Below are 14,797 nucleotides of genomic sequence, written 5' to 3'. Positions count from 1 at the left end.
CAGTATGCACCACTATGTTCAGCTTAAAATAATATTCCTTTTTATTTAACTATTAATAGTTGATTTATATATGCTCATAGAAATGTCTTTACAATATTGGTCTCAAAATTTTCTTGTCACTTATTTCCCCATGCATATAATTATTTGCAAATAAAATACATTTCCCACATATATTAAAATATATTTTAAATATTAAGTATATTAAATATCATTTTACTTTAATTTCTTTCTCTTTCACTCTCTCTCCCTATCCCTTCCTCCCTCCATTTCTCTCTCTTTTTCTTTCTCTCTCTCTCTCTCTTCTTTCTTTTTTGGTACTGGGAATTGAACCCAGGGATGCTTTGTCACTGAAATAAATCCCAGCTCTTTTTTTTCTTTCTTTCTTTCTTTTCTTTTTTTTCTTTTTCTTTTTTTTTTTTTTTTTTTGTTTTGAGATAAGGTTTCACTAAATTGCTTAGGGCTAACAAAGTTGCTGAGGCTGGTCTTGAACCTGTGATCCTCCTGCCTTAGCTTTCCAAATTATGTGATTACAGCTCTTTTTTAATTTAAGAAACAAAAAAAAAATATTAGTCAGGCATGGTGGTTATGAGGTTCCAATAGATCTGAGTAGATGTTTTTTTGCAGACATCGCTTGAGAGTCAGGGGAAGTATGGAAGCAGTATACAGATTAGGAAGAGATTATAGGTCTCTGAAGGTCATTAATGACCATGACTCTGCATATTATAGGATATGAATGATATGCTTTTTGTTAGTGTACTATTACTAAATAAATATAAAGTATAAATTATAGACTTTATAATTTCAAAAACTTTCAAGTCCTGTGTTAGTATAAAAAGTTACTTACTTTCTTAAGAAATGCAGATGGTGCCACCTTATCCAAGGCATTGTCTGTAGCACATAAGTAAGTGATTCCGTTGATAAAGAGAGTATGGTAGATATAGCTTTGGAAAGAATGCATTCATTTACAAATATTGAAGGAACTAAGTACCCATATAAAAAATTTAGCTTCATTTTCAAGTTGTCATTAGTGGTATAAAATCTATATAGGTTAAATTTTTATAATCAGAATGATTGGAAGAGCTTTCATCAGTTTGAAATATTAAAGTAAATAATGTTAAACCAAAAGTGTATTTAAAAATGTATTTAAAATTGCATTAATAAATTACACTGAAGATGAACTTAATAACCTGATTATAAGTGTATGTGTGTGTGTGTGTGTGTGTGTGTGTGTGTGTATGAAATGGTTTTGATAGAAGTCAAATTGTAACAATCAAGGTTCTTACAGAATAGAAAATGCTATGTTCACTGGTTTTTCCTATTCCTGTATTTTTAGGTAGGCATATTTAATTTTGGCACTTGGCTTTCTAATATGATATATTAGAATTCTAATATAATAGATTAGAATTTAATGATAGATAAGGATATTCTGGAGAATAGTATGAGTTGGGGAGAGGAGAATTATACTCCTATTATGCTGAAGTGTGCTTATCCTGAGCATTCCAACATCTAGACCTTTCTACCTTCTCAGAGTCATATATTAGGAGGCTAGATGACTCTTATAAAGTGCCTCCATCATTTATTGCACTTAGATATTAGTCTTTTGAACACGCTATCTCCAAATAGTTAACAGGCAACAGTCCTTGTCAAATGTCAAATCATGTTCAGAAACATGTAGAAAGGATAATCCTAGAGGCACAAAATTTAAAGTATACGTCATTTCAACATAAATCCTCATATCATATCATGAATACAATATGCTAAAATATTTTAATGATGATATTGATAAATGTAATCTCCGCCTGGAAAATATTTTTATTCCTAAATTTGGAAAAGTCTGTTGGGGAAGAGTTGCTAAATTCTACTATCTACATGAAAGTTATATATGTGATTGGAAAGAGATTGACACTAGATGTGAAAAGGAGAGATATTTTAAATTTATGCCTAGTATGTTACTAGTGAGTAACATTTAGGTACTTTTTTTTTCCAGTATTGGGGACTGAACCCAGTGACACTTTGTCAGTGAGCTACATCACCAGTCCTTTTCATTTTTATTTTGATTGTTCCTTTTTTTTTCCCATACTGGGGATTAAACCCAATGCCATGCACATGCTAGGCAAGTGTTCTACCACTGAGTTACATCCGTAGCTAGTTTTTATTTTGAGATAGGGTCTTGCTAAGTTGCCCAGGCTAGACTTGAACTCAAGATTCTCCTGCCTTATCCTCCCAAATTGCTGGGATCACAAGCATGTGCCACTGCATCTAAATGAAATTATTTTTTAAAATAATTTTTAAAAAATATTTTTTAGTTGTCAATCTACCTTTATTTATTTGTTATTTATTTATATGGGTGCTGAGGATCAAACCCAGTGCCTCAAACATGCTAGGCAAGCACTCTGCCAACTGAGCCACAACTCTAGTCCCCTGAAATGATTTTTAATATTAAAAAATGTGAATACCTGGGGCTGGGGTTATAGCTGAGTGGTATAGCGCTTGCCTAGCATGTGTTAGGCACTGGGTTCAGTTCTCAGCACCACATATAAATAAATAAAATAAAGGTCTTCTGACAGCTAAAAAATTATTTTAAAAATGTGAATACTTTACATCCAGGATATATTGTTAACTGAAAAAAGCAAGGTGGAAAAAAGTGTGTCTAATATACTATCAACTCTCATTCTCAGATACTACCTAATAAGGGAAGTATGAATGCATATAAGTATTTTATAATATGCTCTTATAGAAAAATACAGAAAAGAAAAAGAATGTATTCCCAAAAACTTATTCAAAAGGGTCACCTATATACAGCAGAGAGAGAGTAGTGTGGAAAGGAATGAAAATGAGACTCTTCGAAGGAACCTTGTTATTTAGACTTGACTCTGGAGCCATATAAGAGTTTGCATAATTATAAAAATGCTATTAAATCAAACTTTTACAAGGAGTAATTATTAAAGATAAGAACAAAATTAAAAAATGACTTTGTATATTAATGTTTATTTTATATGTATTTAAAATATATTTTATCATATTTTAAATATATTTAAAATAAACATTAATATAGTCATTTTTTCATTTTTTATCTTTAATATATATCTTTTATATATAAATATATATAATAACATTAATATACATTGGCATAAAACATTTAAGGCAAAACATAACGTTTGAAAACATGTTATATATAATAAATATATTTAAATATATAAAGCAATGGATGATGGTGGCTTGGTTACTATTTGGAAAGGAAGGGCAACAGAATTTGCTAATGGATTTGAGTGTAAAAGCGATAAAAGTCAAGGATAACAAGATTGCAGACCTGAGGAACTAGAAAGGTAGGATGTGAAAACTGAAGGGTTAGACATTTGAACTGTGGAACAGGCAGTTGGAAAATAAGTCTGGAGTTCAGGAAAGAGGCCTCAGAGTAAGATTCAAATTTGAAATATACAGTATGGGTAAGCAAATAACCAATAGGAAGGTACCTGTTTCTAAAATCATTTCACCTAATTATTTCAGTGAAAACACAACTAGATCATCATTTTGCAAACACCAATAAACTAATGAGTAAGGATGGTTGCTAACATCTCCAAAGGAGATATAAATAAGATAATTAAGCACCATCTGATAGAAAAAACTTATATAGTCTTGCCAAAGGGATTGGACTCTAGACTCTGCATCAGTTACTTGGAATATGGTGAAATGCATTTTGGGTACTCAATCAGCAAACCTAGAATGTGGGAAATTTTGTAGATTCCTTAACAGTAAACTGTAACAAAATGAAAGGAGTGGAGAGGGAGAGTATAGATTCAAAGGAACTCAAAAGACATATTAAAAATGGGTAGGATTGGGCTTTCATCTGAGGATGCATATTTGGGTGCTGAGGCAATAAACAAACAGGAAAGCAAATACTATAGGAGTTCAGATAGGGGTCCATTTGGGGGAAAGAGAAGAAGCAATAAATGGGACACCAGAGCACAAGATGGGGAGTTTTGGGGGGTTGCTGGCAGGGTTTTATTTTTTTGGCTTAGGTAGCAATTGGTATTGGATAGAATCCCTTATAATACTTCAAAAAGCTATACATTTCATTTATCTTTTTTTTTTTTTAAGATGGGGCTTCTCTAAGTTGTCCAGACTGGTATGGAACTCTTGTTTATTATTGTTTACTCTTGTTTATTATTCCCATTCGTGATTTTATACTTTTACATGTAGAAGTTCTCCTTTTCTTCGGGTTTAATCAAGTCCTCCTGCTTCAGCCTCCTGGTTAGCTAAGACTATAAGCACGTACGATCACACCCAGTTTTTTTTTTTGTGTGTTTTTTTTTTCAGACTGTTTTACTTTAAAAAAAAAGGTTAAAGCTTATTCTTTAAAAAAAATATGAAGGGACTAAACAAAAGCTCTTTTCCCCTACCTGTTCCTTTTCTAGCAAGTGTTTTCATCATTGGTTTAAGATCATCACATGTAATATCCCAAGAAAAGCTTAAGAGTTGTGGCTACTATTCGTGGTGTTATTAAAGTGATTTTAATAGAAGTTTCCTTTTTTTTAAATTAATGAAATGCTGTGGGTATACCAAAAAGATGGAGAATAAGATAATGGAACATTTTTAGGCCCTCTTCTCAGTTAAAATGATACAATTAGTATCTCCTTCATATCCTTCCTCAATTTCATTCTTTTCCCTTCCCTTTAAAGAGGTAACAATCCCTCCTCCTCTCTCTCGCTTTCAGGTACTGGGGATTGAACCCAAGGGGCACTTTACCACTGAGCTACATCCCTAGTCCATTTTCTTTTTTATTTTGAGACAGGGTATTACTAAGTTGCTGAGTCTGGCCTGGAACTTGTGATTCTCCTCCCTCAGCATCACGAGTCACTGGTGTTATAGGTGTGCACCACCACACCTGGCTAGAGGTGACTAGTGTCTTGAAGTTGGTGTTTATTATTCCCATTCGTATTTTATACTTTTACATGTAGTTCTCCTTTTCTGCAGATTTAATCAAGTGTATGTGCAACTGTTATTTTTTTCATTCATCATTGGAATCATTAGTTGGTAATTGTTAAGTGGACTTCATTAGGACACTCCTTACCTTCCCATTTGAATTATGGTCTTTGTTTCACCTCTAAGAAGCACAAGTCTAAGGACTTTTGCTGCTGCTTCCTAAAAATAAATAGTCAGCATTTACTTTATGAAGATTATTGTATTTTCATTATTTTTCTCCTAAATTTTATAAATGTTATGATTAGTTAATTAAGGAAAAACTTTTTCCTAGAAGAACTAATGGGTATTATTCATAAAGTATGGTACGAGGCAAGAAGTCATAAAATAGTCATATGAATTTGCAAGAAAATACTAAACTTACATAAATATACACATAATTTATATATGCAAATATAAGTGTGCAAATGTAGGTTGCCCTAGATAATTTTATTTTTACAGTCAAATGTTATATATGGCTTCAAGGCTAGAAAGCATAGAAAGCACTAGCTGATTAAACATCTTTTTAGTGAACACTAGTCCAGTATAATTAAAAGGTTAATGGATTATATATTCAGCTCTTATTCTCTGAATACCCTTAGCAATACCTTCTATCTTTTTCCAAATAAAAATTTATATTTACTACTCATCTTTTTTTTTCTTTTTCTTTTTTTTGGGGAGGGGTACTGGGGATTGAACTCAGTGGAACTCAACCAATAAGCCACATCCCCAGCCCTTTTTTGTATTTTATTTAGAGACAGGGTCTCACTGAATTGCTTAACACCTTGCCATTGCCGAGGCTGGTTTTGGTCTCATGATCCTCCTGCCTCAGTCTCCCGAGCTGCTGGGATTATAGTCATGTACCACTGTCATTTATCTTTTTAAAAAACTAAATAACTGCCAAGAACTTTTATTCCTATTCCATGTAAGGATCATTCATTGGGGAAAAAATTTGCAAGAAACTACACTTATCCAGAATACTTTACATATATAATCTTTTATTTGGAGTCTCATTAATTTACTTTAGAAGCATGAAAGGAATGTGAACATTATCTAAGAAGTTTTGGATAGCTCTACTCCTATTTTTGCAAAATGATATTTTAAAACTTTTATGAAAGGGTAAAGCTTGTTAATTGTAGAAAATAAAACTCAAAAACTCTTGATATTGTCTAAAACATCAAGGCAGTATTTTCTAGGAAAGGATTTCCTAAGAAACTTGGAACATTAAAGGCATACGTAAACTTCCTTTTATTCTGTTATTAGAATTGGAAAATATTCCTCTGTCTTCCCCGAAGTGTCACATTTGGAGAATATAAACACTGCTATTGTAGCAAAAACCAAAACAAATGACAACATGGGGCAGTAGAAAATGTGACAAGGTGGGTTCAAGGTGTATTTCTGGAATTCACATGCTGTAGACTCAGGGACTTGTCTGGCCTGTTTCTTTGTGGAAAGAATGAAGAGAGCAGGCAGATGATCTTTAGGATCTTGGTCAGCTCTAGAACCCTGTAACTGCAGTTGACTGGATCCTGTGATTAAGTGTAAGTATTGATATTTTTCAAAAAAGTAATATTTTTTTTTATTTTTTGCAGTTCTGGGAATGGAATACAGGTCCATAAGCATGCTAGGCAAGCATCCTACCATTGAACTACATTCCCAACCCCCGCCCAAATATAAAGTTTTTGTGACAATCCTTGACATTGAGGGAAGCCATGACATCTTTCTCCCACTTCTCAACCTGAAGTGTTCCTTAAAGCTCCTTGCCATCCTTTCCTCTCCCCTGGTCAGCTTTCTGCACTGCAGTAATTCCACACGTCAACTGCAATTGTAGACAACCCTGCTCTCTTCTAAATTCTTGCCTTCCTGCCTGCTTCTGAAAGTCTTTAAATTCCTCTCTCCTTCCTTAATAAATGTCTTTGAGAATACACCCAAAGTACAATAAATAAATCCAGGAATCAATAAGTGGGATGCCATCAAATTAAAGAAACTTCTGCACAGCAAAGGAAACAATTAAAAGAGTGAAGAGAAAGCTACAAAATGGGGGAAAAATCTGTACCATCTGTTCCTATGACAGGGGTTTAATATCCAGAATACATAAAGAACTCAAAATATGCAATGCCAAAACCCAGTAACCCAATCAATAAATGGGCAAAAGAATTAAACAGAAATTTCTCAAAGGAAGAAATACAAACAGCCAACAGATACATGAAAAAATGTTCAACATCTCTTGCAATCAGGGAAATGCAAACCAAAAGTACACTAAGATTTCATCTCACTCCAGTAAGAATGGCAATTATTAAGAACATGAATAGTAATAAATGCTGGCAAGGATGTGGGGAAAGGTATAGTCATACATTTTTGGTGGGACTGTAAATTAGTACAACCAATAGGGAAAGCAGTGTGGAGATTCCTCAAAAAATTAGAGATGGAACCACAGTATAACCCAGTTATTGCACTCCTTGGTATTTATACAAAAGAACTAAAATCGGCATATTATACCAATACATCAACTTTAATATTTATAGCAGCACAATTCACAATAGCCAAATTGTGTAATCAGCCCAGATGCCTGTCTCTAGATGAATGGATCAAGAAAATGTGGTACATATATACAACAGAGTTTTTCTTAGCCATAAAGAAGAATAAAAATGGCATTTGCCAGTAAATGGAAGGAAATGTAGAAAATCGTGCTAAGTGAAATAAGCCAGAAAACCAAGAGTTGAATCTTTCCTCTTGTATGTGAAAGCTAGAGCAAAATGAGGGAAATAAGGAGTGAGGGATGGTACAGGATATCATAAAGATACAGGGAAGATGAGAGGAGTAGAAGAAGGAGAATGAGAGGGAGGAGGAAAAGAAGGGGAAAGGGAACAAAATATGGAATGAGTTTAACAAAATCATGTTATATATATATATATATATATAAATAATATGTATTATATATATGTACACATATATAAATGTATCAAAGGGAATTTCACCTTTATGTATATTTAGAAAATACCAATAAAAAATTATTCAGTCTCTCAGGAGACTGAGACAGGAGAATCATAAGTTCAAAGCCAGCCTCAGCAATGGCAAGGTGCTAAGCAACTCGGTGAGACCCTGTCTCTAAAGAAAATACAAAATAGGGACAGGGATGTGGCTCAGTGGTTGAGTGCTCCTGAATTCAATCCCCAGTACAAAAAAAAGAAAAAAAAAAGTTGTGAAAGGAAGATCAATAGAGTAGAGGAAGGAGAATAGGGGGAGGAAGGAGGGGAGGAAAAGAAGGAGAATAGGGATCGAAATCAAATTCCTTGTATGTATTATTTTTGTCAAAATGAACCCAAATACTATGTATAATTATAATGCTCTAATTTTTTTAAAAAAGTGTGTTGAGAATCTATGAATCACAGCATTGTATACTGGGAAGACAGAGATGAAGACAGTCCCTGTCTTGAAGTTCAATGGCAGAGGTAGGTAAATAAGAGAAAATTCCGTTCAGCCTAAGTAGTTTGGTAGTTAGGGTTGTCAATTAGTCTGGGCTCTAGAAGGCTTCAAGAAGGAATTAAGAAGCATCTCAAAAGCACAGAAGAGCTTATATTGTCTCAAAGTGGAGGAAAGTGGTCTTTCCATAGAGGGAGCAGGAGAGAGGAAAGGAGACTTTGATGAGATTGGAGAACAGCAGGAAGTACAGGATAGAGAACAGGAACATCCAGAGAAGGGAAGGAGGCAGTCATGGAAAAGCTCTTCCATTCAGGGAGGACTCTGACTGCCAAATGAAGGAGTATCAGCTTTATTCTGAATATAATCAAGGAAGCATCAAATGATTTGAAGCATCACGTTTACTTTTAGGAAGGATCACTTGAGCAGCAATATGAGTTTTGAGGAGGACTAGGCTCTGAATTCTGAGAGGTTAGTTAGGAGGTGTTTTCAGCAAGCTTCGGTGAGAAGTTATCAGGGCCTGGATGAAGACATGGTTAAAAAAAAAAAAAAAAAGATGGATTCAAGATATACTCGGGACAAAGAACTGATACTTGATACTACCGGGCAATCAGGGCCTCATCTCCAGCCCATACGCATTGGGAACCTGTGCACTAGCTACACTGGGTTTCTTGGGGATCCCCAAACACCATGCTATTCCCTCTGGAGGGTGTTCTCATCCCTCTGCTCTATACCAGGACAGGCCTGATTCTTATAAGGCTTACCAGCCAAGCAGCCTAATCTGTAGCCTAATCATCTTCTCTGTAGCCGGCACACAGACAGCCTTGTGCTACAGGAACAATCACATCCTACCTCCACTGAAATACCTTTTACACTCTTAAAAGACATAAAGGTTAAATAAGGATTCCAGGGCCAACGTCATGTTCATTTTTATCCATGCATCCCTCACATTCTTTACTCCGGAATTTGGCAACTACAACATGTTCACTAAATGTGTGCTTAATTGCAGGTCATTTCTCTACAAGGGAAAGAAAATCTTTGAGGTCTACTTAATCGGACAATGGTACAAATAATGGTTAATAATGGTACAATGGTGCCAAACGCGGCACATGCAGTGCCAACCACAACCTCTGGGGGGCGCACTTACAGCTCCCGCCCGGGAGTCCCGGCCTCTTGCGCCCCCAGAGTTCTGGGCCCTCCCGCGGCGCCGCGTCCTGAGGAAAGGGCTCCACAGCCGTTAGCCTCCAGGAGCGAACTCCGCGGAAGCGCGGACCTGCAGGTACCTGATAGGAGCCTCCAGTCAAGGCCAGCTCCGCTAGGACCGCTCGGCCATTAGCAATGCAGCTGTAGGTAATCGTCATAATGGGAGGGCCAGTGAAGGATAAGATCCAGCCCGTCGTAACTGCCCGCTAAGGCTTTGGGGCGGGGCTCCCTGAGGAGGCCGTGTCTGCGCAGGCGCATGGAGTGATTGATTGGCAGGGAGGGAGGCGGGACAATCTGTGGGCTGAGCTGAGGCGGGTGCGAGACCCTTTCCAGGTGTCTGGAAAAACCTGTTGTGTTGTGGGCGAAGCTTTGGTGGTGGTCTTTAAAATCACTTGTTGGGTGCCTGCGCCTGTAGTCCCAGCGACTAGGGAGGCAGAGGCAGGACTATTCCAAGATCGAGGTCAGCCTCTGTAATTTAGTGAGACTCTGTCTCAGAAAATAAATAGGACCTGGGATGTGTTCAGTAGTAAAGAGCCCCTGGGGTCAATCCCTTCTAGAAACAAAATAAGAACAAAAAAATCCGACAACCAAACAATTTTACTTAAAAAGCCTTACTTTTGATTAATTTACAGTCTAGGATATGGAAAAGTAAACTATGTTTTTTGTTTGTTTTTGGTACTGGGGATTGAACCCAGAGGCGCTTAACCACTGAGCCACATCCTCTGCCCTTTTTAGTTTTTATTTTGAGACAAGGTTTTGCTAGTTGTTTAGAGCCTTGCTAAATTGCTGAGGCTGGCTTTGAACTTGTGATCCTCCTTCCTCAGCCTCCCAAGTAGCTGAGATTACAGGTATGTGCCACCACACCTGGCTTAGACCATGGTTTAAAATAAAATTCATTCATTAATTCAAGAAACATTGGTTGAACTCCTGTACTGCACTGACATAGACTACATAGGTTCCTGAGTATGCAAAGATGAAGACCCTGACTTCGAGGAGTTTATATTCTAGTAATCGTTAGAGGAACATGCAGACAAATTCCACTCTCCAGCCATATGTGTGTTCTGTGATAGAAAGTATTGCACAGTATTGCAGGACTGAGGTGGAGGCTGCTAATATTCTTTGAGAGAGCAGTAGAGTCACTGTCCAACGTAGTGGATGAGTGGGTTTTCTCTAGGTGGGGAGGAAAGAGGAAATCTAAGCAGAGTCTTTTGTAAAGGCTCGAAGGAAGGCTGGTGGGTTTTGGGAATGGGTATAAGTCATGATGGAGGCAGAGAAAAGGTGTATGGGAGAGTTGGTAGGAGATGGCGGTCCTAGCAGTGGTAGAATGACCTTTGTTACACTATACCTTGGGTGCCTTGACAAGTTATAAACTTTCAAGTTATCAGCTTAAGATAACATGATTTCATTGGCAAGATATTGTGGTAGAGTAGAAAGAGCATAGCCTTCAAAATAAGATGAACTTGGATCCAAGTGTATTAATTGCCATTTACTCTGTGCCTTTACTGTGACTTAACCTTTCTGAGATCCAGTGTCCTAATCTATAAAATGGGAACAGTTGTCAAGTTTAAGTGAATTGTACAAACACTACTGCATTCCTGATTGTGATGGGTACATTAATGAGAATTACTTTCTTGATCCTAGTAATATAACCTTAAAGGAAAGACAGTGTCCTTCTGGAATGCCTGACAGGAATTGGACTTGACAAGATAGCTACAAAACTGGTCTGAACGGTAGGTCCTGTTGAATCATGTGTCCTCCTCTATAAAGGAAATTTTGAATCTCATCAGTTTAGGGGTATTGTCTGTTATAGGTAAAGTGACCCAATAAAAACACTGGTCATATTGGAAAATGAAGTATGAGGTAATGCTTTGGTATACTATATTAAAATAATTTGAATAAACTTGGCCACATTGCAGTGCCCTTCTTTTTAGTGAATAGTAGAGTTGAAAGCTATTGGACAAAAAAACCACGAGCTGTAGTTAATAACAAAAACATCTGGTAGTTGGAGAGATATACATGGGATCTTCACTACTTTGGTGCCACCTTATATTATTAAAACAATCCTGTGAAGCATGTGTATTGGGTTTACTTGGCAGAACCCACATATGCAGGACCACAGTAATATGAAATTTAATTTATAATACAAATTTTTCTTACTTTTAAGCTCTTTCTCTTCTCCCTGCTTAGCTTTCAGCACAGTGGTCATTCGACACCTTTAATCCTCTCCTCCAATCGCATATTGTTCCATCTTTTTCACTTTCCTACCTTCCTGCCTGCCATACTCTGTTTGATACCTGTGACTTCCTCTAGCCAATACTAGTTTCCCAAGGTTGATTCAGGATTTTCTCCTTCCCTACTTTCTCCAGGGTGGCATCTCTGTGGGGAGAAGGATCTTCTGATGTCTGATCTTCATCCTTGTAAGGTGGCATCTGCTGCTAATGTTTTCTGTCTCTGGTCATCAAATCACACCCTCCATTTGGAACCTCCAAGGCCTCCTTACGTGCTCTCTCAGCCACTTTTAGTGGCTCTCTCAGGATAAGGAAAACTTTCCGCTGCTCCCTCCTGCCATTCTGAGGCCGTGGTGGTCTCATACTATGCTGCCACCTCTCCTGTTTGCTATGTCACTTAGTTGTCATATGAGGAGCTATTCTTGGACCTTACCTCATAGGGAAGCAAGTCCTTGGGTCCTGCTTACTGTGAGTCTTCTCATCACTGCAACCTTCTCCCCTCGCTTCCTAGAGGGACCTTGGTAGCTAATGGAGTGCTTCCTTCTGACTTTGCCTTCCTCCTGCATGTGGAAATTCTAGAGAGTCATAGTAGGGAACCTTGAACCAACCTAGACCTTCTTCCCAACTGACACCATGAACATTGGCTTCTGCTGGCTCAGACCTTTTCTTTCCACATACTTACTCTCCTGGGACTTTCAAAAATCTGTTTTTTAAAAGCTAAGAATTTTCTTGATCTTCTCTTCCTCCTCTGTTTGTCTCTCTCCCATATCCATTTTCTTTTTTTTTCTCTATTTCTGTGTAAAAGGGAAAACAGAATAAAAAAAATAAAGGAGGACATTTAAAATGTCACAGGTATTTCCACCATTCCCTTGATAATTTGTCAAAATCTTGAGGATGGAACCGAAAGAAAGGTGGGAAGTAGGATTCCTGAGAAGGAGAAGCTGGTTTCTTCTTTCTTCCTTTTAGTGTGTTTTTGTGCTTTATTATTACTTTTGCTGACTAACAGAGTATTGCTTTGGATAGTTCAACTTCTCTGAAGGAAGGTCACTAATTTTTGAATCATGTGACTTCTTAGATCACTAGAGTTTATAAATACTTCATCAACTGCGGACCTTAAAGCACCCTCTTATTCAAGATGATTCTTATAAAGTAGCAAAATACTCCTGTGACTGCTCTTTTTTCTTATTGTCATTCAAAATGGAAATATATATATGTGTGTGTGTGTGTGTGTGTGTGTGTATATATATATATATATATATATATATATATATATATATATATATATAGGGGGTGTGGGGTACTGGGATTGAACTCAGGGGCACTCAACCACGGAGCCACATCCCTGCCCTATTTTGTATTTTATTTAGAGACAGGGTCTAATGAGTCACTTAGTGCCTCACCTTTCCTGAGGCTGGTTTTGAACTAGCGATCCTCCAGCCTCAGCCTCCCGGGCCACTGGGATCATAGGCGTGTGCCACTGTGCCCTGCTCAAAATGGAAATATGTTTTTACATTTTTTCTTATTTGTGTGATCACTGTAAAAATCAAGAGTAAAATCTTATCTGTTTATTATCCCATAAAATAACCCCTGCCAGTAATCTAATGTATGTTTATGCTTTTTTTTATATATTTTGTTTAATATTAACAAATACATACATATTTTTATGAAACCTATTTTTTAATTTTGCTCCTTAAATTAATAGTATGTTGTTCTCTTTGACCATCATGTATATTTCAGATGTTTTCCTTTGAAGTTTATCATTTGATTTTCCTTTTTTCTTTAGGTGTCTATTCTTTTGAAGAAGTTTTTGTTTCTTGCATAGTCAAACATGTCAATCTGTTTTATTATGATGTTGGATTTTAGTTTTCTACTAGGCAAGGCTTCTTTTCTTATCCTCGTTTAAAAACATTTATTTTTCTTCAAGTACTTTTGTCTTTGTTTTACTATTTAAATCTTTAACCCACTTGAAATTTGTTTTTGTGACTCTGGTTAGGTAGGAATTTGTGTCTTCATAAATGGTCAGTGAATTGTTTCATTTCATATCACTTATGAAGTATTCTATTCTCTTCCTGCTAATTCGAAATGCCACTATTACCATAACTAAATGCCTCCATATGCCTTGTTAATTGCATTTTAAAGTTGACTTTTATGTCTGTCTGTGCTGATATCACAGTGATTCAGTGATTGTAACTCAGATTGCTTTAAAACAATCAGATTAGAGAGAAAAAATATACAATAGAGTCTTCCTAGCTAGGAATATGGTTGTCTTTCTATTTATTCTTCATACAGTCTTTCTGTTAAAGCCCTATAAGTCTTTTCATGAGGACTTGACAAGTTTTTGTTATGTTTATTCCGGGTTATGGTGACTGCTCTTATTAATGGAATTTGTTCCCTATTGTTTTTTTAAACTGGCTTATTTTGCATGTAGAAAACCTATTGCTCTATTTAATTTATTTTGCATGTAGCCCCTGCTCCATGTAATTTCCTTAAGTCTGGGGCTTCCCATAGAATGCATAGGACTTTCCTCAATGTGAACATGACACAAGATATTGCTGTTGACTGTTATATTAAGCTTCTCCACCACTCTCAGCAGCCAGAACCTCATGTAAAGATGGTATGTGGTACCAGGATGATTCAAGGTAGTATAGTGGGAAGGGACCAGTGACTTTGGAGTCAAGCTGTCCTGGATTTGAACTCTGACATTTTTATGTAAATATGGCATCTCAAAACGTCGATTTGTTCTTTTTTTTTTTTTTGAGAAAATTCGATTTATTTATTTATTTTTTTCATGACAGGCAGAATTCTGATAAAATCCATTTTAGATCTTCTATTTGACATTCAAGATAAAATATATTTGGCATATAAGAGTGGACCTTATTAAGTGGTGAATCAAAGTTAATTTAGTCAGAGAGCATGCTGGTAGTTATATCAGTGCACCAAAGAGAAGATGATCAGAAATAGTTGGGGGCCAACAATATGGTTATAGA

General features: G+C 36.5%; 1 protein-coding gene across 1 annotated transcript in view; it reads right to left on the bottom strand.

The window, feature by feature from the left end:
- The window catches only part of LOC308654325 (uncharacterized protein), a gene marked incomplete at its 5' end in the record, with an annotated part of 28,270 nt that extends 18,530 nt beyond the window's left edge, over positions 1-9,740 (bottom strand). Inside the window, 3 exons of the mRNA XM_081303547.1 lie at positions 845-941; positions 5,072-5,142; positions 9,663-9,740. Coding sequence (XP_081159673.1) covers positions 845-941; positions 5,072-5,142; positions 9,663-9,740 — 246 coding nt within the window. The remainder of the gene's footprint in view (positions 1-844; positions 942-5,071; positions 5,143-9,662) is intronic.
- Between the last annotated feature and the right edge of the window lie 5,057 nt (positions 9,741-14,797).

This window comes from Spermophilus citellus (assembly GCF_964194105.1).
Source record: "Spermophilus citellus genome assembly, chromosome: 8".
Lineage (NCBI taxonomy): Eukaryota > Metazoa > Chordata > Mammalia > Rodentia > Sciuridae > Spermophilus > Spermophilus citellus.
This window is presented reverse-complemented; position numbering and strand designations above follow the sequence as displayed.